At 33.1% G+C, this 27,361-nt stretch overlaps 1 protein-coding gene across 2 annotated transcripts in view; it reads left to right on the top strand.

The window, feature by feature from the left end:
• The window catches only part of LOC106636380 (THUMP domain-containing protein 1), a 94,354-nt gene extending 70,190 nt beyond the window's left edge, over positions 1 to 24,164 (top strand). Inside the window, exons 3-4 of one of the 2 annotated variants that reach the window (XM_014348769.2) lie at positions 23,579 to 23,823; positions 23,893 to 24,164. In XM_014348769.2, coding sequence (XP_014204255.2) covers positions 23,579 to 23,823; positions 23,893 to 24,112 — 465 coding nt within the window. In that variant the 3' untranslated portion in view covers positions 24,113 to 24,164. The remainder of the gene's footprint in view (positions 1 to 23,578; positions 23,824 to 23,892) is intronic. The other variant, XM_089593810.1, reaches the window with a different exon arrangement.
• Positions 24,165 to 27,361: the final 3,197 nt, after the last annotated feature.

Raw genomic sequence — 27,361 nt, 5'->3', positions numbered from 1 at the left:
ATTTTTTGACTTTACGAAAAGCTTGTAAACACCATAAAACCATTTTCTTAAAACTATGTGGGCATCGGAGGCAAAAAACCACATAGAAACAAAGTTGTAAAACCACATGTTTTTATGTGGTTTTACGATAGAGTTTTTGATGTTGTTTTTCTTAAATGAGCTAAACTACCTAGTTGTAGAGAAAGCAAAGCAGTATAGAATTGAAGTTGTTTTAGGCTTGCTTGGCTAGCTGAGAGCACCTGAAAAAATTCTTCGGTCTTTTAGGTTGCGATCTCGTATCTGTAGAAAAGAGCTGTAGATTGCGGATTGTGTCAAAGATAGTTCTTCCACCCCTTCTTAGTTTCGTTCGTTCTGAAAAGACTTATTGAACTGCGTCAAAGAAATTGAACGTATTCCGCATCATGATGTAAGAAATACAAGTGAACTTTCACGCAGCTATTTTGATCAACCAATCAGAGGCCGTCCCACTTTCCTCCATGTTGAATATCCGATCAATCAGATAAACATCTGTGGAACACCTTATTGAATGTCATTTAGAATAAAAATAATGTTAGATTAAAAAAAGTAAGGCCTTATGAACAGCAACTGGTAATTTGTGTGTATGTTTTTATTATTATTCAAACAAGATAAAGTTTTCGGTTGATATTCTAATCAGTTATGAGTAAAATTTTCTTTTAAGAGTTCCAATACGTTTTTCTAAAGGTTAACTGTGTAAGAAAATAAATAATAATTACAACAAATAAGTAAACACAATACTTAATTGGAATTACTGTTTTTGATAGCCTATAAATGTTTATATCATCGTTCCTGATTTAGGTGTTTTAATTTTTTTTTCTCCCAGCAATCACGTTCACTTTTTTACAGTATAACAATTTACTATTCAGGCCCTATTTTTACATTAAATACTTTATCTATTTAACGTTGCATTGCTTCTAAGTGCATTTTACATCGTTGACAATATGAGAGTTAAAAAGAAATTATCCGTGTTTAAATTAATTTTTTCAATGCTGCAAGCCACCACCCACTCAACAGCAGTAGGGGAGACGTTGCATTGCTTCTAAGTGCATTTTACATCGTTGACAATATGAGAGTTAAAAAGAAATTATCCGTGTTTAAATTAATTTTTTCAATGCTGCAAGCCACCACCCACTCAACAGCAGTAGGGGGAATGACGGACACCTTTTTTTTTAACAGCTAATTACAGCTTCACCTTTAAAGTTAGATAAATCGAAAAAATCGATTTGTAAAGAAAAGACAATATAGTTATCCCAGCACAAGCAAACCTTATAAAAACAATAAAACTTTTCGTTAAAGAACAACACAAACCGAACCTCCGAAAACTGCTAGTAGTGCCCCATAGTGAGGTAAGTCTAGCAGGAGGTGGGGTACTACTAGCCTGATAAATCACAATCATTTAACAGGGTGACTCGTCAAAGAAGTTATGTCAAATAAGTTGTTTTTTTATTAAGAACACATAAAATTAAAACAAAAAATGACAAGAGCATGTATACATATTACAACTATTTTAAATCACATTGAAGTTGTAACTTTGGAATTATAGTTTTGATTTTTTTTGTCACAACGATATTAAATTTTTTATTAGATCAACATCTCGTAAATTAATGTCTTATTATTAAATAAACAAAAATTAAATAAAGTATAATATAATAATTAGACTTAAAAATGCAAATACTGTAACTTACTGAAACCTTAAAAACTACATTTTTTGTACTTTCGAAGGACTAGGACCTGAAAATACTGCATCATTATTCATCACAATTGGAATATTACTTAAATCTAGCAGCTGAATTTCATTTGACGAGAATGAGAAACAGGGATCAGGAGATAACACAAAATTAGTTGGTAATAAATTTCTCGGTTGCTCTAATTTTTGGGTCGTTGTATCATACATATGATTAAGCTCTGAAAACGGGACACGTTCAATAGTTGGCAAGACACTTAAGTCATTGTTCTTTCGTTTACGTGGTCGCAATGCGTTTATGTTTTGAGGAAGAACACTGTTGGACTTAGTCTTTGGCTTTGCTTTTGGCTTTTTTGGCTCCTTTTTTATTTTCTTAGCGTTTTCAGCGATCAACTTCTGAATATATGAATCTTCGGTTACAATTAGAGCTTCTCCCTTTCTTCTTTTTGTATTGTGGGATGCAACTGAACTTACGCCACTAGATGTACTTCCGAATTTCGACTGTGATGTTCCATTTATTTCTTCGTGTGCATGAGTATTTATTATTTTAATTTTAGCTTGAGTGACATTTTTATGGGCCTCATTTATCTTATTAGTTGATTCCGCGATACTCTCTAAAGCATCGTTTTGGAGTTTGTTTTCCTTACCAGCTTCCAACGACATCAGCTGTGAGTTCTAAAAAAAAAAAAAAAAAAAAAAAAAATATATAATATACTTCATTGCTCAATAAGACATTTCTGGTTTTAAGTTTTATTCTTACCAGCAAAGTTATCAGTGGTTTTGCACTTAATAAATATTTCACAGGAATGGTTATTTCAGCTGTTGTGTCTGTGACTGAGTCTTGTGGGGACAGATTTGTCAATAGATTTGGAGCAGAAATTTTTGTATTTGTTGTTGACGGTTTTGTCAAATTTTTTAGTACTGCTGAGAACTCTAGAGAAGCATTAGACTCTGTAAATAGTTTTAGTAACTTTAATACGATTTTTGAAAACTCATTCATAGCAAACCCTCCTTATTGATTAAATTTAACAAATATTTAACAGAAAAAAGCATTACCACTTGAGGCATCTATGTTTAAACTCGTGCTGCTAGTTTTGATAAACTGATCATCATAAACATGTCTGTCTAAGGGTACGATGCCTGTTTTTGAAAAAGCGTTCACTGCTGTTTCCATTTTTGATGCCTTTATCCAAGCTTTGCCAAAGAGGTGAAAAATATCTTTCATTTGAACGACTCGGCCTCCTTCGTCTTTTAAAAATTTCGTTACTTCCTCAGTGTAAAAGTGACTCATAGGCTTCATAAAGGAGACGTCAAGAGGCTGCATTCGATGAGTGCAGTGTGGAGGAAAGCAAAGGATCACGACTCCATGCTCTTTGCCTAATTCTGCCACCTTGAGATTTTTAACGTGCGTGCAATGGCCATCTAAGAGCAGCAAAACATGATTTTCTGGAGTGGCTCGAGAAAAGACAATGAACTTCTCCATCCAACGGGTAAAAATGTCAGTGTTCATCCAACCTGACTTATCAAATTCGGCCCAAGAATTTTCAGGACAACCTCTTAGAAACTCCTCGTTTCTTTTGACTCGTGGAAAGATCAGCATCGGAGGCATGAAAGACCCCGTGGCTGACATACACAAGGTGGCAGTGACAGTTTCTCCTCTTTCCGCTGCTGTCAAGCATCCAACTTGCTTCCTCCCTTTTTTGGCAATAATTTTAGAAGCAGATTTTGGCACCACAGACACACCAGATTCATCAACATTCCAAATGTTGCTTGCGTTTATATTACATTTTTTTATGACTTCCTCCAATAAAATAAAAAATTTGTCAACTTCTGCTTTATTAAAACCATTTGCACGAGCCATTGACGTGTGCTCTGCTTTTCTGTGTGCAAGGCCGTGTCTGTTTATAAAATTTGAAAGCCAATCAGAACCAGCTAATCCTTTTCCACGGTTAAACCTATGAGGGATTTGTAATTGTTCTGCAAAATCAAATGCTAGCTTTCTAAGATCAAACGCTGTCAATCCCATCAATCGACTTTCCATGTCTATGATATGATTGTACAGAGCTTGCTCCTGCTTATCTGTAAATACTCTTTTGAATCCAGATTCTGTAAAAAGTAGTATGTAAGTAAATAAAGAAAAAGTAGTTCAGAGGTATTTTTTGTACTTACTGTCATTATTTACAAGATTTTCATTGCAAGAACTGTGAGACTTGACTTGTAAAGTAGATCGGGGAATGCCAAAAGCTGCTGCTGAACTTTTGATGGTTTTTCCACTCTTGATCTCTTCAATAGCGAGATACATTTGATTATCATCCCAGCTCCCTCGGTTACTTTTTTTTTTATAGTGACGCACCATTTGTAAAAGTTTCTTAAATAATAAATATCTTAAAACTAAAGCACCCCGTATATCACTGTGTATTACAATGTTTACATGTCTGCATAAGGTTAGGAAATCTGTTTACGGTCGGAGCTCATCGATAATATAGAGGCCTCTCGTGCTAGTAGCGCCCCGCCCTAGGTGCCAGTCATTCCCCGTACAGAACACGTTATTATTTTTTTAATAACTTTTTTTCTATGCCTCCTAGAGAAAATTTAAAAAAAGCATGTTGAAGCTCAGGGTTTAATCTATAAAATAGACATCTTAAGATAGTTTAAAACAGGTTTGTTTGTATCGAGTGTGTGCGACTAAAAATGCGAGAGCAAGCATTCTATTACACAAAATTTTACATATGATTTATTAAACTTCCGCTGCATTATTTAGTGTTTTACTTGGAGAGGGAGAAAGTAATCGTATCAGGAATTGTAATTTACCAGGTTTGAATTAAAAATGTTTTATCATTGCGGAGAAACTGAGGTGCTAGAGTTACCTAGTAAACCTGTCATTCCCCGGTCTCCCCTATTAGGTTCTTTTGAAAAGCGATAATATTTAGCATTTTTATATTATTCATCGTGATTTTTGCATCCTTTGACCGCGTAAAAAGAATTTTCTGAAAGTACTCTAAAACATAAACAGTGATCACTGTGATTAGGTGGTCTTACCATATGGTAGAAAGTGGGACGTGTTCATTAGAAACGAACAAAAAGTTCTTAATTGAGCACACCTGTATTTCTTACATTCTGATTCCGCATGATCGTTGGAAGTGCATCGTTCACATGTACACTGAAGAAAATATTTGACTAATAAAGCTCAAAGGTGCGTGTCGTTAGAGTTCATAGCAGCGTCAAACTCTATGACATTCTCTTAGTCCAATGTTTGCGTTCGTACAGCTTTTATGCAGCACCAAGCTCTTAGAGCTCGAAGCGTTGGGCTGATCGAGCTCAAGGGATTCGACTCTCATGACGATCGCAAGGCTCGTAGTCCGACGATAGATATAGGTACACATATGGGGCATTCCACGTAAAATGGGACAAAAAAAAATTTTTTTTTTTAACTCTGGCGATCGAAAGCACTCTATAAAAAAATGTCACTGTAATTTTTCCAGATTTTTTTACCATTACCTCTGCTGTCAGTGACTGTCACAAATTTTGAGTTTTCCATTCCAAGAACAAATTAGAATCCAAATTCATGATTTGCATACTATTCCTGTGTCAAATTTGTTGAATTAAAAATGGTGGATCCAATATGGCGGCCAATATTTTTGAAATGGTGGAATTTTGCAAATTAAAAAATTGTACCACATTCTACGTAAAATTTTAAGTTGAAAATGTCTCTTGCAAAATTTTTGGAAATGGCTTTGATTTTGGGAAAAAAATTAATAAACATTCGAAAATTTTTTTCGCTGGATTAACTGGAATAATATTCATAAAATTTTGCTATTGTATAACTCTAAGGTATTTCAAAGTTACTATGCTGGCCAATCACAGATCGAGTTACAGATTGAGTAAATTCAAAATGGTGGATCCAAAATGGCGGCCAATCAATACCAGATTCTCCCATATACAGATGTGCTGTTAACTTTGTTTGCTTACGAGCCATTTTATGTTTGTTCGATGCTGGAGCAAATGCAGTAAGGGTGCAGTCCCATGGTTCGCAATAGAGCTCCGCAATAGACCGTCTGCAATGAAAAGAGCCAATCAGAAGTATTGCAGATTCCTTTATTTTGGAGGGGCAAGATCGCCATGTTCATATGTGCAGGATAGACCGCTGCGCAACATATTAGAGCTCGTAGGAGCAAGAGAGAAGGAAGTATCACTTATCTCTTACTTGTACTTATAAGCTCAAATTAGTTGCGCATCGATTTTTTCTGCATTTGTAACCATAGTGAATGAAAGTTGTCCGAAATATAAGGTCCGAGATTATATTTTGTTTGCTGTTGTTCATCTATGAATGAGTTTTTTCTTATAATGTAATGCTAGGATAGTAAGTTGTGTTTAGCATAAAGTTTCGAAAGTATTTAGTTTTGTTTACTTTAATTTACCATAGCAGTGACGGAAACGGACCTATACTGGTAGCAAAATAACATACAAGATATGTAAGACTCCGCAAAAGATGCGATTGGCTTTTTTTGTTGCGGGCAGTCTACTGCGCAACGTGGAACAGTGCCATAAAGAAATTTACTTTACTGCATTTACTCATATTCAAAGCAATAGCACGTTTATGTATCATCACTATGTTAACTGGATCGGCCTTCGTAATTATACAAATGGCTTGGGACAACTGGCGTTTGGCAAGTATTGACTTTGAATACTGTGATTCTAAATCGTTTGATCTTAATTGGAAAAAACTGCAAAAAAGATTTAATATTAGCTCTAGAATACAAAACATTCGGACAAAACATTGCTCAATTTCTTTAAAAAATGGAAAGATTAGAGCAAAGACATTTTCGTTATCTTCTACTTATAAAGATTTTCAAATTTTGTGATATAAGTATGAGTTTTTCATCATTCTTAACATAAATAAATTTAATAAAAAAACGGTGAGATTTTAATTAAAATCCACACGAAAATAAATATTTGGAAAAAATTACGATTATGACAGTTGATAAAAATTTACTTGTAAAAAAATTACTAAATATAACTATTGACCGCCACTTCGGATCTACCATTTTGAATTTACTCAATCTGTAACTCGATCTGTGATTAGCCAGCATAGTAACTTTGAAATACCTTAGAGTTATACAATAGCAAAATTTTATGAATATTTTTCCAGTTAATCCAGCGAAAAAAATTTTCGAATGTTTATTAATTTTTTTTCCAAAATCAAAGCCATTTCCAAAAACTTTGCAAGAGACATTTTCAACCTAAAATTTCACGTAGAATATGGTACAATTTTTTAATTTGCAAAATTCCACCATTTCAAAAATATTTGCCGCCATATTGGATCCACCATTTTGAATTAAACAAGTTTGACACAGGAATAGTATGCAAATCCTGTAATTGTGTTATAATTTGTGCTTTACACATACTTTTTTGTCTTATGGAATGAAATATAATGAAAAAATTGTGTTTTTCAACATTCAGCGCCCTCTAGCGCGTACAATGTTTCTACTTCCATCGTTAGACAAAAATGTTTTAAAAGTATACATTCTCAGCTAACCTTAGGAAAAAAAAATTTAAAAAAAACCGTCATACTTTCTGAATAATTGATTTTGAAAATTAAAACCTTTAAAAAAGAAGGAATCCTAACCTTAAAAACCTTAAAAATATTTTTATCGTATTATACGGGAAAAATGCTAACAAAAAGCTATTTTTTTTTTTTCAAACATATCGATTCGTCTACAAAACAAAGAATCTCTTCTTCGAATGAAAAACTCAATATTTGTGACGGTCACTGACAGCAGAGGTAATGGTCAAAAAATCTGAAAATTATAGTAACGTTTTCTCATAGAGTACTTTGGATTGCCAGAGTTTAAAGAAAAAAAAAATTTTTTTTTTGTCCCATTTCACGTGGAATACCCCATATACATTCGCTGTTGTCTGATGTAGATTAACCGATTTACCAGAGTAAAAGAAGTATATATGTATGCTGCCTTCCTTTAGTTGCTTATTGTTTCACTCTCGGCAGGCTGCATCAGTTATTAGTATCTGTATATGTACACCTATATCTATCGTCGGGCCAGGAGCCTCAAGATTGTCATTAAAGTCAAAACCCTTAGGCTCATCCCGCCCGACGCATCAGGCTCTTAGTGCTTGACGCTGCATCAAGCTGTACAAATAAATGTTGGATGGAGAGAGTCTCATGGTACGCGCTCACAGAGTTTGACGTTGCGTTGAACTTTAACAACACGCATCTTTGATCTCTATTAGTCCAATATTTTCCTCAGTATAGCTAATTAGAAGTTTAATAACGCTCTTGGCTAACAAAAAAATGGATAAATCTTATTTTTTGAGAACTGAGCGTCCTTCTATATTCCTCATTCAGTTGTTTGCTACGCTTATAAGTGTGTTATAAATAAAATCTTATTGATTTCACTAAAAAAATATCCATTCTACAAAATTTTTTAACTTCTGGTACCAAATCCCGTCACTCTTATTAGTTGTCGCATTTACGTCTACGTAGGAACCATGAACTCAACACTTTTGTGAAATAAAAATAGAGCGATGGTAGTGGGAGAACTTTCTTTGTCGTAATTCGCAATTTGTAGCTTTTTTTCTACAGACGTGTGATCGTGGCCTTAGATTGAGAGCTAAGGCCCGAGGGTGGTCAAAATTTAAAACAAGCCGTAACTATGTATAGAATTGAGATGTCTCATGATTCGTAGAGATCCGAAATATTTTTTTTTAAATTTGATTCTTGTAAAGAGTGTTATGAGTATTTAGTAAGTGCTATGTGATCAACCCTAAGTACTAGCCGCAACCTAAGCCATCGCATGACAAATGAAACGTTGCCAACAAAAAGTGCCGTTTTTGGCAAGATTAGAATTTATTCTCTGCCCAAAAATCGATCTCCAAATAAAATGGACCCTTGTACACAAAAGCAATTGTAGCCGCAACTTTGTCAATCAGTTTTGTACAAAAATTTATGTTACAAACTGATGTTGCAGCAATTTTTAGATTCAATAAAGAGGGAAATGTGACCTTCCCGCACCGCTCATCAAACGCTAATCTTATCTACAATACTCAGGTATTACTATTATTATTATTATTATTATTATTATTATTATTATTATTATTATTATTATTATTAGTGTATAAGGTATTTATAGCTGAAGGTAGTGTTAATTTGATAATAAAACTACTGTCTTCTTGCTCCTTTGCCATAATTAAGGAAATTTAAATGAAAAAACTTGGAATCTTGGAGCATGGCTATTTATTTCATATTATTAATAGGACAATATGATCCAATATTTCGAAGTCATCCTGACTCCCTCTTCAGGGGACTATGCAGATGCGAACATGAAAGCGTTAAACGCAGCATGACTGATAAAGACTAGTCAGTCATAACCATGGCAATGGTGTACTAATAATGAAATAAACTTACTATTATAGATTTTACCAGTTAAAATGTATGTACAAATTAGTTATTTACAATATAAGTCACAATTTAAGTCACATCCTGACTCAGCCAGTCTTTATCAGTCATGCTGCGTTTCACGCTTTCATGTTCGCATCTGCATAGTTCCCTGAAGAGGGAGTCAGGATGACTCCGAAATATTGGATCATATTGTCCTATTAATAATATGAAATAAATAGCCATACTCCAAGATTCCAAGTTTTTTCATTTAAATTTCCTAAAGGTAGTGTTAGACGAGCGGTGCAAAAAGGTTAATTTCCCCTTCTCCGTTGAAATTGAAAATTGCCGCAACTTAATATTTTAACAAAAATTTTTGTAGTAATCGAATGAGCAAAGTAGTAGCTGTTATTGCTCTTGTATATTAGGTCAATTTTTTTGGAGGTGGGTTTTTGAATAGAAGATAAATTTTAATCTTGCTGCAAATAGCACTTGTCCGTGACAGTTTTTTTTTCATCAGTTGGCTTAAGCTGCAGCCAGTGGATAGTGAGTACACGCAAGTATACGGCACGCCGTTAATATCACGCCACGTGTCGTAAATGATCTTATGTCATAAATACGTCGTGAATGCAATTTATGTCGTATAAGGTTTGTTGGCGCTAACAAAAAAGCCATGTCCGTTACCACAATTGCAGTAATTATTTTATCTGTTGTTTATTTGTGGCAGCTCTATGAATTTGGGCGGATTAAATAGAACTGCTACTTTTTGGATGTTTATTTTTAATTCTAGTAAAAACAATTGATATAACTTAATAAGCAGCTCAATTCGTGCAAAAAAATTCGTCTTGCATGTTAGACACGACCAATCTCTGAGGTGCCAAAGTAAAAAGTTTTATTCAAATAACTGGATTCAATATTTATTTCATTTCGTTATAATTTCTTATTTCGTTTTAATATCAATAATCTACTTTTGAATGTAACACGACAATTTTTCATGCTATAAAATGCTTTTTCAACCTTTTTAAAACTTTTTTTTTTGTTTATTAACTGTACTACAAAAACACTAGGATGAAATCAGTTATTATAAAAAAGGTATTTTTAAAAGATCTATAATTTTTGTATTAAAAATTTTGTCTAGAAATGTAATGTACGAAAATTCGTTGGTATAAAATAATTTATTTTTTTTTGGCATTTGTAAAAAATTTTTATCAATTTCATCATTAAGGAGACACTTTATAGAAGAATTTACTGTACCAAAATGTTTTATTTTAATAGCTCTACAAATTTTTTACTTAACACTTTGTTGTAGAGTTTTAATTTGTTTCTAGAGCAGGTAAAAATGAGTTTTCCGTTGTTTTCGCATTTATTTTTACATCATAAAGCGTCTGCATTGCGATCTATAAAAAAATGCGTTATAAAAGAAGTTATACATTGACAATAACTCAAATCCTGCCATTGATTGTGGATGTGTGAAATGTATGAAGAAGAAGTCATCGCTGAAAAACTGTTTTTCTTTTGTCTCATAGCGCTGCACTAAAAATACTGTCAAAATTTTTTTCTTTTTCATAAATAAAATTCTCATTTAATTCATCAGCCTAAACATCCAACTCACAGCTACCAACAAAATTTTAGCCTATTTGGGTCATAATTACTTGAGTCAGTCGAAAAACTTGAAAACGGACATATATACATCCAAACATACACCATGTGACTACCTCAGATCACCCTCATACTCAGTTCAAAATCTGATTCAGATTGAAAATAGACAATTTGTGGTATGTGGTTACACTCCTTGTCCTGATAAAATTATGAGACATTCCCATTCATTGGTCGTGCTTGAAAAAAATTATTAGTAAACTAATTTATTTTTTATTCAATATGTTAACATTCATCAAGCATATTATGCAATTTGTTCTTAATTAAGTTTATATCCATAAAAAACGTGCCTTGCTAGGTACTCACATTTTTCAATAAATACCCGATTGAAATCGTAAGTGGGCGATAGGTAGGCCCTACCTAGGCAGCCTAGTTAACTTACCGAGGTTCTAGTGAAGCTAATGTACAGTGTTAGACGATGACGTGTAACGGGGCGCTACGTAGGCCCTACATAGGTACCCTCGTTTGGGTACATTGTAGGTTATTTCTTTACGTTAAGGTAATATTTTTTTAGAGAACTAATGACTATAAGTGTTAATCATATATATATAGTAGAAATTCATTGTAAAAAAATTAAATTACTCAATAGCTTATAAAAATGTAAATTAATTGTTTTACAACACATAGACAGTTGGTACACATGGTACATCAAATTATAACAAACATTTAATATTAGAATCACACAGATTGAGTTTGTTCTTTTGCTTTTTTTGGTTAGTAATAAAGAGTGCTTTACTTTTCCACTCATTTTTCAACAATCGTTTAATTAACTACTTAAACTAATCTCAGCTAAACATTATACAAGTAGGTTATGTTACATGTAATAATAAATAGCCATTAGGCGTACTAATACTAAAGTTATAAAATGCAATATAGCAGAACGCATTAACGTGTGTGTATATATATACATATATGTACTGTATGTATTTGTGTTAGCAACTAAGCAATGTAAGACTAAGGAAGTAAGGAAGATTATAATATATCTATGTATATATTACCTACCAAGGCACTAGCTACCGCCAATCTCATACCCCGTTACACGCCTACCTAGACCTTACTAAGGCAGCTTAGCGAGGCCGTACCCTGCTAACTCGGCAGCCTAGTTTGAATTTCCGATCGGGTAAATACTCACGTAAAATATTGCCATCTATGTTCGAAAAGTATCCAGACACATTATCATCATCATCCTTAACCATTGTTAGACAATGCGCATCACAAAATGCATTTACGACAAAAATTAAATGTAAATATGGCTTCCGAAAATTACACTACGACGCGTCGTAAATGAATTAACTACAAGACATAAGAAACACTACCCACCACTGATTGGAGCTCATATATAGAGTAGATCACATGGCACTTCTTAAATACCAACAAAACTCTTTATCACAATGAAATATGACAAAAATTTTTGGATCTTAACGAATCATTAGGCTTCTTACTTTTAATGAGAGTTATGCTGATTTTAAATTTTGATCATCCTTGGGCCTCATCTCTTGGTTTATCTGACATCACCCACGAGTATTTGTTCTAAGCTGCCGAGTGATAATTTTGTAGCAATACCAAGTTCTCTACCAGGTGGACTAGTGTCGAAATGGTAATATGTATATGTCAAGAAGGTATATATGTGTATATGTATTTCTTCCTATATTATATAGTTCTTTTGGTAAGGCTGTACACACCACTCCCTGTTAAGTTTTATTACCCCCCCCCCCCTTCCTACCACCTCGCGCAAACCCTTTCGATTCCATTCTTATTTTTGCAGATTACATTTATTCTTAAGCCTCGCCAATGCCCCCTGACAATATTTAAGACCCCTTCGCACCCATCCGTCGTCCCCCCCCCCCGCCGCCGCACCATCTGTCATGAAAAATCCATGATAAAAAAAAATTGTTTTGCTTCTTTGCCTCGTACACATTATATTCAGTATTGTAAAATTTGTATTTAAATGACTTAAATTTAGGTCCAGGTTGACTTTCAATTCTAAAATTATTCCTTTTAGTTGTATTACAATATAAATTTCATTTACTTTTCCACTCCACCTTAGAGGCTAGTAGATTGATTTAATTATCATTAAGTTAAAACATATTACGTATTTTTATTATTATTGCTTTAATCAGTCATTTAAAGTCTTTTTTTTATAATTTTCAGAAATATAAGGTTTGGTCGCGTTGACCTTTCTTTGGCTAGTATTATGTTTATTTTAATGTTTAATTGTTAGATGTATGAATATAATTACATTGCATGTGAAATTATACTAAAAAATCTGAACTTAACATCACAACAAAATAATAATATTGGTGGTAATCATCGCCAGTAGCTCTACGCATCCATGAAGTAACGAGTATCCCTATTCTCACTTTTTAAAAATAATTAGTATGATCATATAAATACTATTATATTATTTTCAAAAGTATCTATTCGTCTGTCACCCTGTAAGTATTCAAATAAAATTTTTTTAAATATAAATATTTAATTTATTATCCTCAAACTTTAAGGAATACAAATATAAAGAGACAAAATACGTAATTAACCTACAAATTTATGCAACAGTTTTTCAGAACGTTCAAAATGACAACAGATGAAAATCAGCATCATTAAGAAAATACAGGAAAAATGTTTTTATAAAATATTAATAAAAACAACAAACGTATAATTTTAAAAAACTTTTTTTAACGAACTTAATAGTTAAGAAACATTAATACATGAAGTAATATTTAATAATTTAACATTTTTTAAAAAATTTTCTGAACGAAACTGAATCAGTACAGAATATGAATACATCGTGTTATATAATGTCATCGTTAATGTCTTGATGTTATATTTAATTATTTTAAGACTTTACTGCTGTGAGTCGTGATTTTAATTAAAAAGATACAAGTTCACTGAAAAATTTAGCCTTATTTGTAATTTACTTGAAATCGAAGTTGACGTTACAAAGAAAATTTTGCATAGCTAATTATTTCTACTTGAAACTTGTATGAAAATTTCATTTTTAGTTTTTTTTAAATTTTTTTGTTATGGAAATTTGCTTCTCAAACTATATTTTCTGCATCCGAATCGCTTTCACGTTTAATTTAAATAAAAATTATATTTTTATTTTTGCATCTTCACGTTGCAATATATGATTCTTTATGTGAAAATAGAGGTTTATTCAAGTATAAACCTATGCTGTCGAAACGTTGACCATGAGACTTATTCATCGTTAAAAAAAATGCTTAAACTAAAGATAATTGCTTTCTGAACTAAATGAGTGGTCATAAAAATGTGTTTTTAGAATTTAATGTTATTTTTGATATAGAAACTATTTTACTGATTTTATCTCTGATTATTATTTTTGGTTGGATATTATATTCCAATAATTAAGTTATTTTTAATCTTCTACTATTACATAAGTCATCAGCTATTCTTGAATTTCTTATCAACATAACTATTGCTCCAATTTAAAAAAAAATAAGTTTATAGAGTAGTAGGCCTCCACGAATACTATTTAATATCTCAGTTGGAAAGTTAATATTAACATCACTATCGGAAGCCCATTTGAATGGACATGAGTAGTTATTGCGACACCGCGGCCCCTCATAACAAACTCCCACCACCTGGTGAGAGTTTTCGAACGGAGCTATCGTGCCGCTGTATACTTACTATAGGAGGGTGTATCCCCTTCTACTATACAGACAATAACACTCATGAGATCTTTTGTCAAAGTCCTCCGTTTTACAATGCCATGAGCTACAATGTTTTCGTACATACTCTGTACATCGTTATCATTCAAATCACTCACAATGTTTTACAACGTTTGGTGTGTAGTAATCAATTAAACTTCAAAGACCAGTTAGACCCGCAAATCTTGACGTCTTGAAAGTTACTGCCATCAGTCGTAAATTACTTTTCAATGTCGGAGAAGCCAAGTTAAATTTGCTCCAACTAGAAACTGTGAAAGAAATTCCTTTGAAATCTACGCCCAAATGATTTGTTCAATCCGTAAAACTTGCAAATAATCTGAGGGCGCGATGATTGTTGCTGCTGCTTGAAGGTTAAAAGATCCAAGACTTCTCTCTCCAAGACTCTCTTTTTCACAGGCTCCATTTTCTCCCCGTTACAATTTATTAACTGTCGGATGATTGAACAAAAACTGCCAGATGCTTTTTGTTGAAGCACAAACGTATGGTGCTCATTTTGGATGGTATTACTTGAAAAACAAGTATGAACGCAAAAGTATACAAATACTGACTGTGACTTTTTTACAAAATATTTAGAGGTAGGCTTTTAAAATGCTGACATTTTTCTTTCTTAGAATTCATAACAGTCCATCGCTAAATTTTTTGAAATCCGCAGGCTACAAATTATGAGCACATAATTACAATGACACAACATGAACAATAAGAGTTCAATTTAAAATCAATGGCATTTTACTACAACTACTTTTTAAGCATTTTATTGGACATCCACTGCTACCCGATACATAGTTTATATTTTTTTTTATACATCTCAATGAAATAGAATGTCTGGCGATTTTGTCGCTTTTTTTGAAATCATCAGAAAAATTGTCAAGAAATTTTTTGAAACCCAATCCATGACTCATGTACAACAGAAAATTTTAACAAATCCGACTATATATATTCAAGGATAGGCTTTGTAGCTGTTCAACATTCCAACGCAGTTTTTTACAATTTTTCTGTAAGTGATAACTATGATCCGGTGTATACAGTTGTACAGCAGAGCTATCGAAATATAATCCATTACCTTGTTTATCAGCATACATAACAACCTAATGAGTACCTGGTTTTGTATGGTTGTCAGTGTTTATGAAAATCAGTTATTTTTCATAATTTCTCGGCATAATTGTTTTCACAGGGCCAAGACTTTAATTTATAAAAATTATTCAGGACACATTAATATTTTCGATAATGTGGCTTCAATGCATGATGCATGCAATACTCATCCTGTGATAAGGCTTTTAAAGGCGGGCAGTCAATTACCTATTCAAATTTATTACTTCACAACTCATAATTTTGTGCATATCGTACCACTCTTCATAACCTCTAATGTAAATTTTCGGTGTGTTTCTTCAACTATCATTCAAAATTAAAAAAATTGCTTTTAAAGGTACTTCCTCCCGAAGAAATAAGGTCCATGATGTTGCCAGGACAACCAAGTATTTTGTCATCTCACCTTCTTTGATGTTGATTGACGTGTCCAAGCAGTTAGTGTAAGTATGTGTAGTTAGTAGTGCCATCTAATCACTGAAAACGACCATAATTTGAAGTAACGTATCAGTTTCGAGAATATTCTCGTACTCAGCATATACTATACAGTTATAAGAGTCGAAGTTAGAGCGTCGGCAAATCGAACGTCCAACCTAACGCTACCTTGTTTATTCAGATTCCAATGAAAACATTCGTTGGCCTATAAATCTGGTGTTAAATCGAAAGCAAAGAGGTAGTAACCGTTGGGATAAGATTCGCGATCGATGTGATTTCCTTAATTAAGAAAGTGAACAACAGTACCTGAAAATAAGGTATACTAAGCATCTATGTATAAATTATTCGTTTCAAAGTCTGGCTGTAATGGTTTAAAAGGAACTTGAACGCCGTCAATGAACAAACTAAGAAAATTAATATTGAAATGATGAAAATTGAACGGATTCATAGTGCGATTGCCATTATAAGCTTGATTTTTAACGAAATCGATGATTATTAACTTAGGTAACTGGCCCAAAATAATATTTTTCAAAGTTTTACTATGAATACTACTGTGCATCGTTACAGCTTTTATTTAAACAGGCATGAGTGGATATTTTTTCGTGTTCTTTGACAGAGCTTTGGTATGGGCTAGCAAAACAAATGGGCTTATTTTAACGTGTTTCACTGAAAGATTTGCTTCTTTGATGCGGACAGAAACCAAGTTCACAATATCTATGAGAAAAAATGCATCACGAGATCTTACTAATCGCATTCTCATTTTAACGCCATTAATGAGTTTTTCCTGATTGCATAAATCGCAATGAAGATGTCCAATTAGATCAATCGATTTCTTTGCTGGTAGTAATACCTTTGCCGGCAAGGAACACTCTGATACCAGTGTATCCTCGTTGATAGGGGGATCCTACGTAATTGCATCCAATACTTCCTCCACTGTTTCCGCGAATTGTGATTAGACTTCCATCACCATCATTACCTCTTTGTGCGATAAATTAGTCCTCGTAGGAATACATAATTTTCAATTGACTCGTTTAAAGTGAAGCGTCACCGTCAGCTTTTCAAAGTCGAATGGTATGAGTATACCAATCGAGTCCCTTATATCGATTTCAGTGTTGTGAAATGAGTTAAATAATAATGGTATGTACATAGAAGGTGAGAAAATTTTATTTTTGACACAGCCGTACGCGTAACCTTGTAGGTCCAATGACACGGCCTGCAACAATCGCTACTGAATGTCTCCTGCGATGTATGGTTTGCAGATGTCACTGGAAATCATAACCATTGACGTTTAAGCGTTGGCGAGATTTGCAGGATAAACGGATCAAATTTTGTTATTTTCTAAGAAGAGACTTGTTGCACTTTCAAAGCCCAAGATCTTACTTAATTTTTAGAATAATGGTAAGCGATACATGTATTTACTGAGCACTGTTTTGGAACAGACTAACTAAGCCACTACGTAACCACCTCTTTCCCAACTGAAAATCATGTGATCTCGTGTGAGATCAAAACTATTGATTTTTTGTATCCTTCAATTTGATATTTGCGTATAGACCAGGGCGTATACAATAATCTACATTAATTACAGGTTGTTCTCTGTATATGTTATTGTGCAGCTGTGGTATGCTTTTTACAGTAATATTTCTCTCGCTTTTTTTACCGCGTGTTGGAGCGTCAGTGGTAATAGAATCTCTGTTATAGCTACACTTCATTGGCATCGCAAACGATTTTGCTAAGGTAATCTAGTCACATAATGTGTACTAGTATTATCAGGGTACTGTTAGATACTACTGTTGCTAGGTAGCACAATGTAACATTCGTCCTTTATTTTATATTTTTTTTAAAACTACCCTTTATCAGGGAATGAAATTTTTCAGGATACCTCTTTAAGCTGACGGAATATTCTTTAGAACGTCCTTTACCTTGACTTTTAAATATCTTATCAACCTTGTAGAAGCTCTCGTTCAATTCCTTTTGCACTCTGCTCATTACTACCTCGCAAAAGAAACCGTTAATGTTTTCGTCAGCCAAATCTCGGACAAAATACACTAGAGGTTGGCGCGTGCAACAGATACATATGATTCTAAACACCTCTAAAGTCCAACCGCTTTCATCACTTTCATCAAAGACATTTTTTATCTTACTGAAACGAAGCTTAATCTCGAACATTGTACTTTGGATTTTTATAAATATGTTTGCCATAACGTTGCTTTATATTTTCACGGTCTTGCGCAACATTGTTCAAGTTAAAGTACGTCTTTATTGACTTTCGTTATTAATACATATCGCCAGTGTAACATTGTGCAAAGTCACGTCGGCTAGCGTAATCTTAGTCGACGAATGCTTCGTGCGATTGTATGCCTCTATTATACTTGAAAGAACATCTGCGAAGCGACGATTGTTTGTGTATGTAAGATAATGCCATATTTGTTCTTTAATAGTTCTTATAAAACATTCAGCAATTGCAGCCTTTGTCTGTAGACTACGTGATACTCTGTATTCAATTTCATTTTTCGTAACACGGATTGCATCTCACGACCTACAAATTCCTTACCTTTTTTCGTTTGGAGACACATCCGTGTACGATTGTCACTTCTTGATAAAATATGTTGAAATGCTTAATAAATGTTTTTCGACGTTTTATCCTCGATGGGTACCGCCTAAACGTATTTGCTGACGACATCGATGACAACGAGAATATAAGTGTATCCATTATTGTAAGTTTTTAAAGCTCTTAAGTTCATTAAATCAGCTTTCTACATGTCTTTAAAGTTATGCACGTTATAGCTTCTTTTGGGAAAACGATTTTTTATGGGCCTATGTAAATAATAGAAATTTTGACTCTTTAAACAACTGATTACGTTCGATCGCAAAAATTAATTTTTTTATATCACTCGCGAGTTTTTTACCACCTGCATATGTAGTTAGTTGCGTAGCTTCTTAGTAAAGGTTTTGCAAAGTATTATGCATTGTTATTTTTCTTCTTTACCTTTTTAGATTGAGATCCAATAGTTTTTTTGGAGCGTGATAAAAACTCTTCACTGTACTGTAATCTTGCTACATTTGCAGCATGCTGTCAATAAAGCAACTGTTTGCTTATCTAGCAGTGTTTCTGCGGCAAACGTACGTTAATAAGCCAATTCACCTAACGCCTGATCGGCTTTTAGACGTTCCCCCTTCTTCTTCGTAGCGTAGGCAAGGCCGTGCTGATGACATGCTTCGTCTAAGGTGTTTATACCCACATCATGGTGCTCAATGCGCTTCGATAGCTTTGCTCCAGCATCGCAATATTTGTATCCAAGTACATGCATTTTAAACGTTAGTTAGTCAATTACAGCGTCTAAAACACTGTTTTTTCTTTCTTCTTGAGTTTTACTTGATTTTTTACCTTGGGCACTTTTCCGTTCAACCAACGTCATGTACGTTCTTGTTTTGTCAGAGGCACAACTTGTTTTTTTTTTTTTTTTTAATTATTTTTTGGCGACGCCGTTGATTCAGCACCACTTTCATCAAAAAAACTCCTACGTATGTCTTGGACTCTTCTTTGGCGATTTTGATTCATCGTCGTCGTCGTCGTCAATCTATAGTTTTAATGCTCAAGAGTTTCTGACATAATTTTGTGAGATGTTTGCCATACGAAGCGTCACTGCAAAGTGATCACGTCTTACCAATGAACGTTTTTCCTATCCCTCAAGCCATCGTTCAACAGATTGACTATGCTTGACTGTGGTATGCGAACGCCACTTATGATAAGGGTATGTTTATTGCCCCACTCCCACCAGTAGCACCCAATCGTCGTACGATGACTACAACTTTTTAACGAAATTTTTTTTTGTCAGAAAGATCGTTATCTTGTGATGTCTTGGCGTTTACCGTGATCATATCAGCATCTCGTTTTCTTTTGCTTTCCAATCTCTTAAGGTGCAAATACCATTGTAAAATTTGTTGATATTTCTTCCACTTTTCTCGCTTGTCGGTATACAATAAATTCAAGATGTCGTTCACTTCTGCGTCAAGTCGACTTATCGTTGTACCCGGCGTTTGCACAGATTTCAGACTATCGTTAAGAAATGTGCTCTGCAATACTCTTCTAGCCAGGTATATACGTTAACGTTTGGTGGTTGTCTTTACAAGCGTCCATGCACCTCTCGTCCTTCATAGTTAAAGCTACAATAATGTTTCACAACTTCAGACTCGAGAATAAAGATTGGAGGCTCTCTCCCTCCATACTGTTAATGAAAATCTGTAATGACTTTTACAAAAAATCAATACAAGTGATAATAATACTGAATTTTATGTAGCGTATCAGTATAGCTGCTGCTAATGGTGTCAGTACTGCTGTTGCTACTAGTACTATTACCGCTACTGCTACTGTTACTACTAGTAATAGAATCATTACTATTTTCCTTATTTAAAAAGTTAATACGTAAAAAATAATTTTAAATATGATTATTAGATAAAAAATATAAGTAATTTTGTTACTTACCATCATCTCTAACATCTTAATGTACAGTTTTGTCGGCTCTGCTCAACGACGATTTTTGTTCATCCATTAAAAAATAATCGGGGTCACGATCAATTATTTTTTGAATAAAATACATTGTATACTCTGTTCACCTTCTCTCGTAGCTGAATTGACGAACTGCATTATTAGCTCATCTCTGGATGTATCTTCATGCATACGTCTAAATACTGTAACAAGTACTTTTATGAAAAAAAAAAGAAATATAAAAAACAATTTTTATAGGTAAAATGAAAAAAACTTGCAGTAACATCATATTAACTTTTTTGCCAGAGAGTCCTTATTGTCGACTGTTTGTTTGGCTGCTTTCACAACTGTTTCGAGAATCAATATGTTGTTAAAAAGTCTGCGTTTAAACACGTCACTAATTTTTCTCATCTGACACTGTAGTACAAGAATGTACAACATTTAAAATAATACATTTATCGATAACAATCCTAAATTGTGACTCCACTCGCTACCACACGTTGTACGAATGTGTGGCTTGTAAACATTTGTAATACGTTGAGACTCCATGAGTGCATTCTACATCACACGATATTTATTGAAAAGAAAACTACGACTTTTGCAAGTTTTTGTATTTTATTCGAACAATCAAATGTCTAACTTAATGTAATTATCCATCTTTACGCAAAAAGGGTTTCTTATTACTTTCATCCATGTATACTTGCACAGTCTGCATTTAACAGTCATGTGCGCATACACACGTATATAACTTTAGACGCCTGAAATCTTGGATGGACTGCTTGAATGAAAAAATCTTGTACGAAACGGTCATTATTGAAAAAAAAAACTCAATTTCAGCAATTTTTGCATTTTATACCTCACAACAGAATACTGTTCTGTGATGACTCTGACGGAAAGATCGTATGCCACGCAAATCGCATTAACAAAGAAAGTTGACAGTGGTACCCATTTATACGTAAAAGACTCAACAAGCTGATTACAGTTTTTTTAATTCTATGGTGTAATCACCATTCTCGTTTAAATTAGAACCCTAAGCTAAATTAATACTATGACGAGGACTCTCTAATACTTTTTATTTCTCTCACTCTATCTTCATACGGTAATTTAGTAATTTAAAAATAAAATACATACATGTATGCAAGTGGGTCCAGGTAATCTTAGCGGTGGTGAGAGAAGGAATGTGAAAGGAGGGGATCGTTGTACTCCCTCCCAGTAAGTGTACAGCAATACCGCGGTGCCTCATCAGAAAAGTCTCACCAGTCTAGGTGGTGAGAGTTAGTTGGGACTGGCTACTGTGTCGAAATAACTACTGACATAAAAAGAATCTCAACTGATTTCGAAAAAAATTGGCTTAAAATGTGGTAAATGCTTTTCTAGAAATTATGTTTTAAGGAGGCCCATCAGTAGGAAACATTCAAAAAGTAAGCATCCTTGTAAAACTTAATGTTCTTAAATTAAATATAGTTTTTTATTAAAAATAATAGTAAATATTTACATTTAAAATGGGTCAACAACAATCATCTGTTGATGTATTGGATCTTAATTAAAAATGTTGACAAGTATCTGCTAAAGTATTTAATAAAAATGAAATAAAATTTGTGTTGCTTATTTTATACATTTTAAAATAAATTATCACTGATGTGTAGGACTATTTAATTTAAACATTCAGTATGTTTACGCCAAAATCTAAAATAGCTTTTTGTTTTAACGTATTACAATAAACTGTGACTGTTTAATTTTTCCTTTTTTTGTTGTTTACAATAATTTAGAAAAAAATTTTAGAAACTAACCAAATATTCTCACTCATTTCCAAAAGAAACTATTATTTTTACCATAACGTAAGCATGTACGAAAGATTGTTGAGTTCATTTTCCGGCATACAAAAAAAGGACTGAAATTTTGATTGATGAATCTGTATGATAGACTGTATGAACTGTAAAAGAGTCATTTGTTTATTATTATCTTTTAATTAATTTTAAGACTTATGGATAATTTACACTATATCTCAAGTCTCCTCATAAAAACTATAACGGGAAAACCATAGGATTGACAAAATGGGACAGTTTATTTAAATATATTTATTTAGGATAATTTTTCAGTAAGTCCTTCGTGCATACGCAGAGATCATAATTTTATGGTAAACTAAAATCTAAAAATATGATAGCATCACACTTCAATGTTAGTGGTTTATTTTACATTTGTTATTGTTAACCGTTTTGATGTAAGAAAATAATAATTTTTTTTTTTTTTTGTTAAGATTCTCTATGTTTGAAATTGTATGTAAGTGTTTGTTATTTTTAGCTATCAGATTTTTTTAATAATAAAAAAGTGAATGATAGTAAAATTTATGAAGGGTTGACGCATGAAAAGCGCAGGGAGGTGGAGCCCCACTAGTACATATATGTTTAATGTTTGCATTTGTATATAATCTTTCTAAAACATGCATAGTACCTTTTTGATCCGAATCCCTCTGTTAACTAACAGAGATACTACTATATAATCTTCGCTCAGCCAGACTGTGTAGAAATATGGGCCTTCGGGTCACCTGTTTTTCTTAAACTGCGATTGCTTGTCTGCAAAAAAAACCATGGATTGCAGATTGCGTCAAAAAAAGGTCCCCCACTACCACCGCTCTATTCGTATCCCTTGAGAGCGTTCAGTGCATGGTTCAAATGTAGACGAGTAGAGTTGCTGCGTAAATGAAACAGCGAATGAGAGTAACGGGATTTAGTACCAAAAATTAAAAATTGTTATTTACTCAATATTTTCATCGAGAAAACGATCAGATTTTGTTTAGAACACACTTCTAAGCGTAGCAAACGAGTGAAGCAGTATTATAGAAACTACTCGGCTCCATGTGAACGATGCACTACCAGCGCTCGTGCAGAATAAGTTAAATTTCTTTGATACAGTCTAATAAACCTTTTCTGCACAAATCGAACTAAGACAGGGTGGCTAACTTTCTTTGACACAGTTCGCAATTCGTTACTGTTTTCTGCAGACGTGTAATTTTGGCCGCATACCTTACTGGAGATACCAAACAAACATACCCCCTATATAACTTATTGTAGCCTTAACATTTGTATCATTCTTAATTATTAAGGTGTACATCTACATTACTGCTGTTATAAATATTCTAGGTAGTGGATACTGGCGTGAATAACATAATATTCATTAAAAGTACGATTCCTGATACAATCAATCTTGTAACAACTATTATTAAAGATTTGCAAGAATCCAAGAAACCGAAAACAAAATACCTTTTGCGAATGCTGCCTGTTCAAATAGCTTGTAAAGCTTATATAGACGACATTAAGTCTAAAGCAAGTGCACTTTTTGAGCAATATTTTGCTCAGGAACCAAAAACATTTTCCATTGTCGTAAAGTAATATGCCTTTAATGAAAAAATTTGTCATTGTTAGTTTTTTATGCTAATTATATTTTTTTTCTTCAGCCGACACAGCAATAGTAACTTACAAAGGATTGAAGTGATTAAAGAGCTGGCTGCAATTATTGGTACCAAGAACCCTGGAAATAAAACAAATCTCAAAAATCCGGAAATTGCAGTTGTAGTTGAAGTTGTGCGAGCAGTATGTCTTATTTCAATCGCTCCTAATTACTTTGCATACAAAAAATATAATCTCATGGAAATTAGTAGACATCAATATGAATAAACATACACAATTTTTCAATTATAATTTTGTAACATATTAATTAAAAAAAAGTGAAATACTCGAAATTGGAGGCTTATGAAAAGTAAATGTATATTTTTTGACACCTTAATATTATAAGAATAACTGACTTATTTTTATTTTGAAGTTGCGGGGACTCGTTATTTTTTTTTTTTCTTTACAATGCACAGTAGAAAAAAAATGACCTTACATAATTTTGCCAGCATCACAAACATTCATTACTTATTACTTTTATCAGTCATCCCATTTTTTTATGACTGCCCTCAGGCTCACCCACTTTAAAAATACCTTGGGATTAAATCACGTGAAAAATCACGTGATGATTCGCGTGCTTTCTTATGTGACAGTATTGACCAAATAATCACATAAATAATCATTTGCAATTGAGAATGAGAAACATTTCTTACAAAAAATGATTTGTATTTTTATAATACTACAATTTTTTTAATCGTTACAATGCCTACGTTTAATAACTAAACGTTTTAAATTAAAATTTTGTAATATACGTTAATTAAAATCTAGTGTACGGATTCTATAAAATAACTTTTTTTTTTTTAAATACGCGATTTTTACTTTAAAAATCATATGAATCATCACGTCATTTCTCACGTCATTTTTCATGTAATATTTTTAAAGAAGATAACGATGTAGGTAACTTTTTTTAACAAAAATTTTTTTCAGTGAATGTTATTATATATTAAAAAAAATAAAGATCAACAATCATCTACTAATAAAAAATCAGAAAAGTTTCAGATTAAAAAAAAAAGGTGTGGGTCTCTGGACCCCCGGCAGAAGTGAAACTTCCAACTAGTAAGTTATTGAACTCAGTGTAATAGAAATCGTATGGTGTTATGTACACTTTTTACAAATTTTAAAATTGAATTATTGTATGTACGAAAAAAAATTTGATAAGTAGATCACTTGTATTTATTTAATTCATGGTATATGTAGTCACGGTGTCATAATTACAGTTCGGAAAATATTTTCAAGTACAAAGTAGTATTGTATAGTTTTGTATTCATGATTTTCTATTTTATCATACACAAATAGGAAAACATTACAAATGTCGAAACTTTAAAAGATTGATGCATATAAAATAAAATAAAAATTCACATTAAATTATTTCATTTTGTGTTGAGTCGTCCTGTGAGAATTCCATAATAGAAACAATCGGTCTATGGTAACTAAAATATGAAATAAATAATTTTGATTCTATTTTTTCAATATATCGGGAAAAAACGGCATCTACAGTGGTCCCATGTCTAGTTGTGGCTTGATTACGATTATTAACCATGCTTAATTCGAATTCGTCTCGTAAAAAATCAATTAATGTCAATGAATCGTTTGATGCAAAATTTATGTTGAAATCTCCAGCAAGAATAATAGGAATTGTATGATAATTTTTACTAAGTAATGCAGCACCTCTAACAGTATACTTTAGTAATGATTCATGGATGAACTCAACGATCTTTTGAACAGTCTGATTTATAGAAATGTATATGGAAACCATTATAATTGTCAATCCGGTCGGTAAAGTATTTTCAATAGCACACAAGCCACCAATTTTAGATTGACTGTAAATCAGTGACTGTAAAAAAGAATAGAGAAAAAAACGCAAATGTATTACTTACAATATATATGTGTATATATATATATATATATATATGTATACAATCAGCACGTGTACTCTACACAGTAAACGCACACTCTCGTAGTCTACTTACCTCTATACTGACTACGGCTATGGTAAACGGTTTCTATACGTTACATCAGTACTTTCTAGTGCCAGACCTCTACGCTTCTATACCTTATTACCTTCTCATACGTGCACACACACACACACACACACACACACACACGCACACACCCACACACACACACACGTTCCGGCTTCAGAAGTTCACAATACGCGGCTATAGAAGTTTCACTTCAATAATATTAATACACTGTACATATTACATTTAAGTTTTTAGAATGATTCTCACAGCTGAATCTTAATTCTCGTATTAAACAAATGTTTAATTATTTTTGTCAAAATAAAAAATAAAACTAAGTTATATCTAGCATACTAATAAGATCATGTAAAACAGTGTTAAGCTACTTCTTTAAATAACTTTATTGCATTGTAACAACGAAGAAGATGAACTTGCCAAGCAGCGCTCCCCTGGTAGCATTATGGCGATCAAGTTGATTCCATCAAGAAAAAGAAAATATTACTTTATGATTCATCCCAAGAGCATGCCAGGACTCATCAGTAAGGCTGATGACGGGCTCTTTGCCTTAAACATCGATATCAGTGGGGGTACATGAGCTCATCTTAAACGCCCTTATATACTAACTGATATGAAATCTGGACACTTGCAGAAAAGTTAATGTAAGTGGTTAGTCAATTAGAGGATGGTTAGGGAAGGACGAAGCAGCAATGTACATGTGTGTATGAGGATTCCCCCAGCATATCGTAAGTTTTGAGAAGCAGACCCATGCACTTCTTACGCAATTCTCACGCACTTGTGTGAGAAATGCGAAAAAAGTGCACGGGTCTGCTTCTCAAAACTTAAGATGTGTTACTGGGGTAGCAAAATAGTTATCATGTAGTCAAAATAGAAGGGTGTGCTCAATAGGCGCATATTTTTAAAGTTATACTTCTATAGGTGCGTTATGTGTGGAAGTAAATCAACAATTTCAGATTGATGACCTTGAAAAAATGTGTAACGAAAGTGGATTATGCATGTTACTTTCTCTTCGCCCTGCCCCCTCGTCGTACTACTCCACGCCTCTTCTTCATGCCACACAACCCCACACTATCGCAGCACAGCACAGATTATAAATTTTATTTAATTATTAGGTATTTTACTTCTCTAACCAGTTCTTAAAAAAAAAAAAAAATCAGTATCCACATGGATTTGAACCTCCGACCTTCTGCGTACTAGCCACAGCCTTTACCCAATCTGCTATAAGCGGTCCCAATTCCAGAAATTCGATTACTATTACTTCTTGTCATCGTGTAGTTCATAACTTATTTTTTATGTAAATTTTTATTCACTGTTTATTAAATAATTTGGTTTGATGATTAATTCCATGGGTAAATAAATTATTTAATAAACTAATTTTAATAATGGTACTATCATATTTTATATTTATTTATAAAACAAACCAATGTTTTGGCCGTTTGGACAACGTCCAAGTCCTCATCACATACAAAAATCTATAAGTAATAAAAATTCTTTACAA

The sequence above is a fragment of the Copidosoma floridanum genome, unplaced genomic scaffold (assembly GCF_036245765.1).
Source record: "Copidosoma floridanum isolate Cflo_tuat_1 unplaced genomic scaffold, Cflo_Japanese_pri ptg000020l, whole genome shotgun sequence".
NCBI classification, from domain to species: Eukaryota; Metazoa; Arthropoda; class Insecta; order Hymenoptera; family Encyrtidae; genus Copidosoma; species Copidosoma floridanum.
The sequence above is the reverse complement of the archived record's forward strand: the minus strand, read 5'-3'. Positions and strand labels throughout refer to the sequence as shown.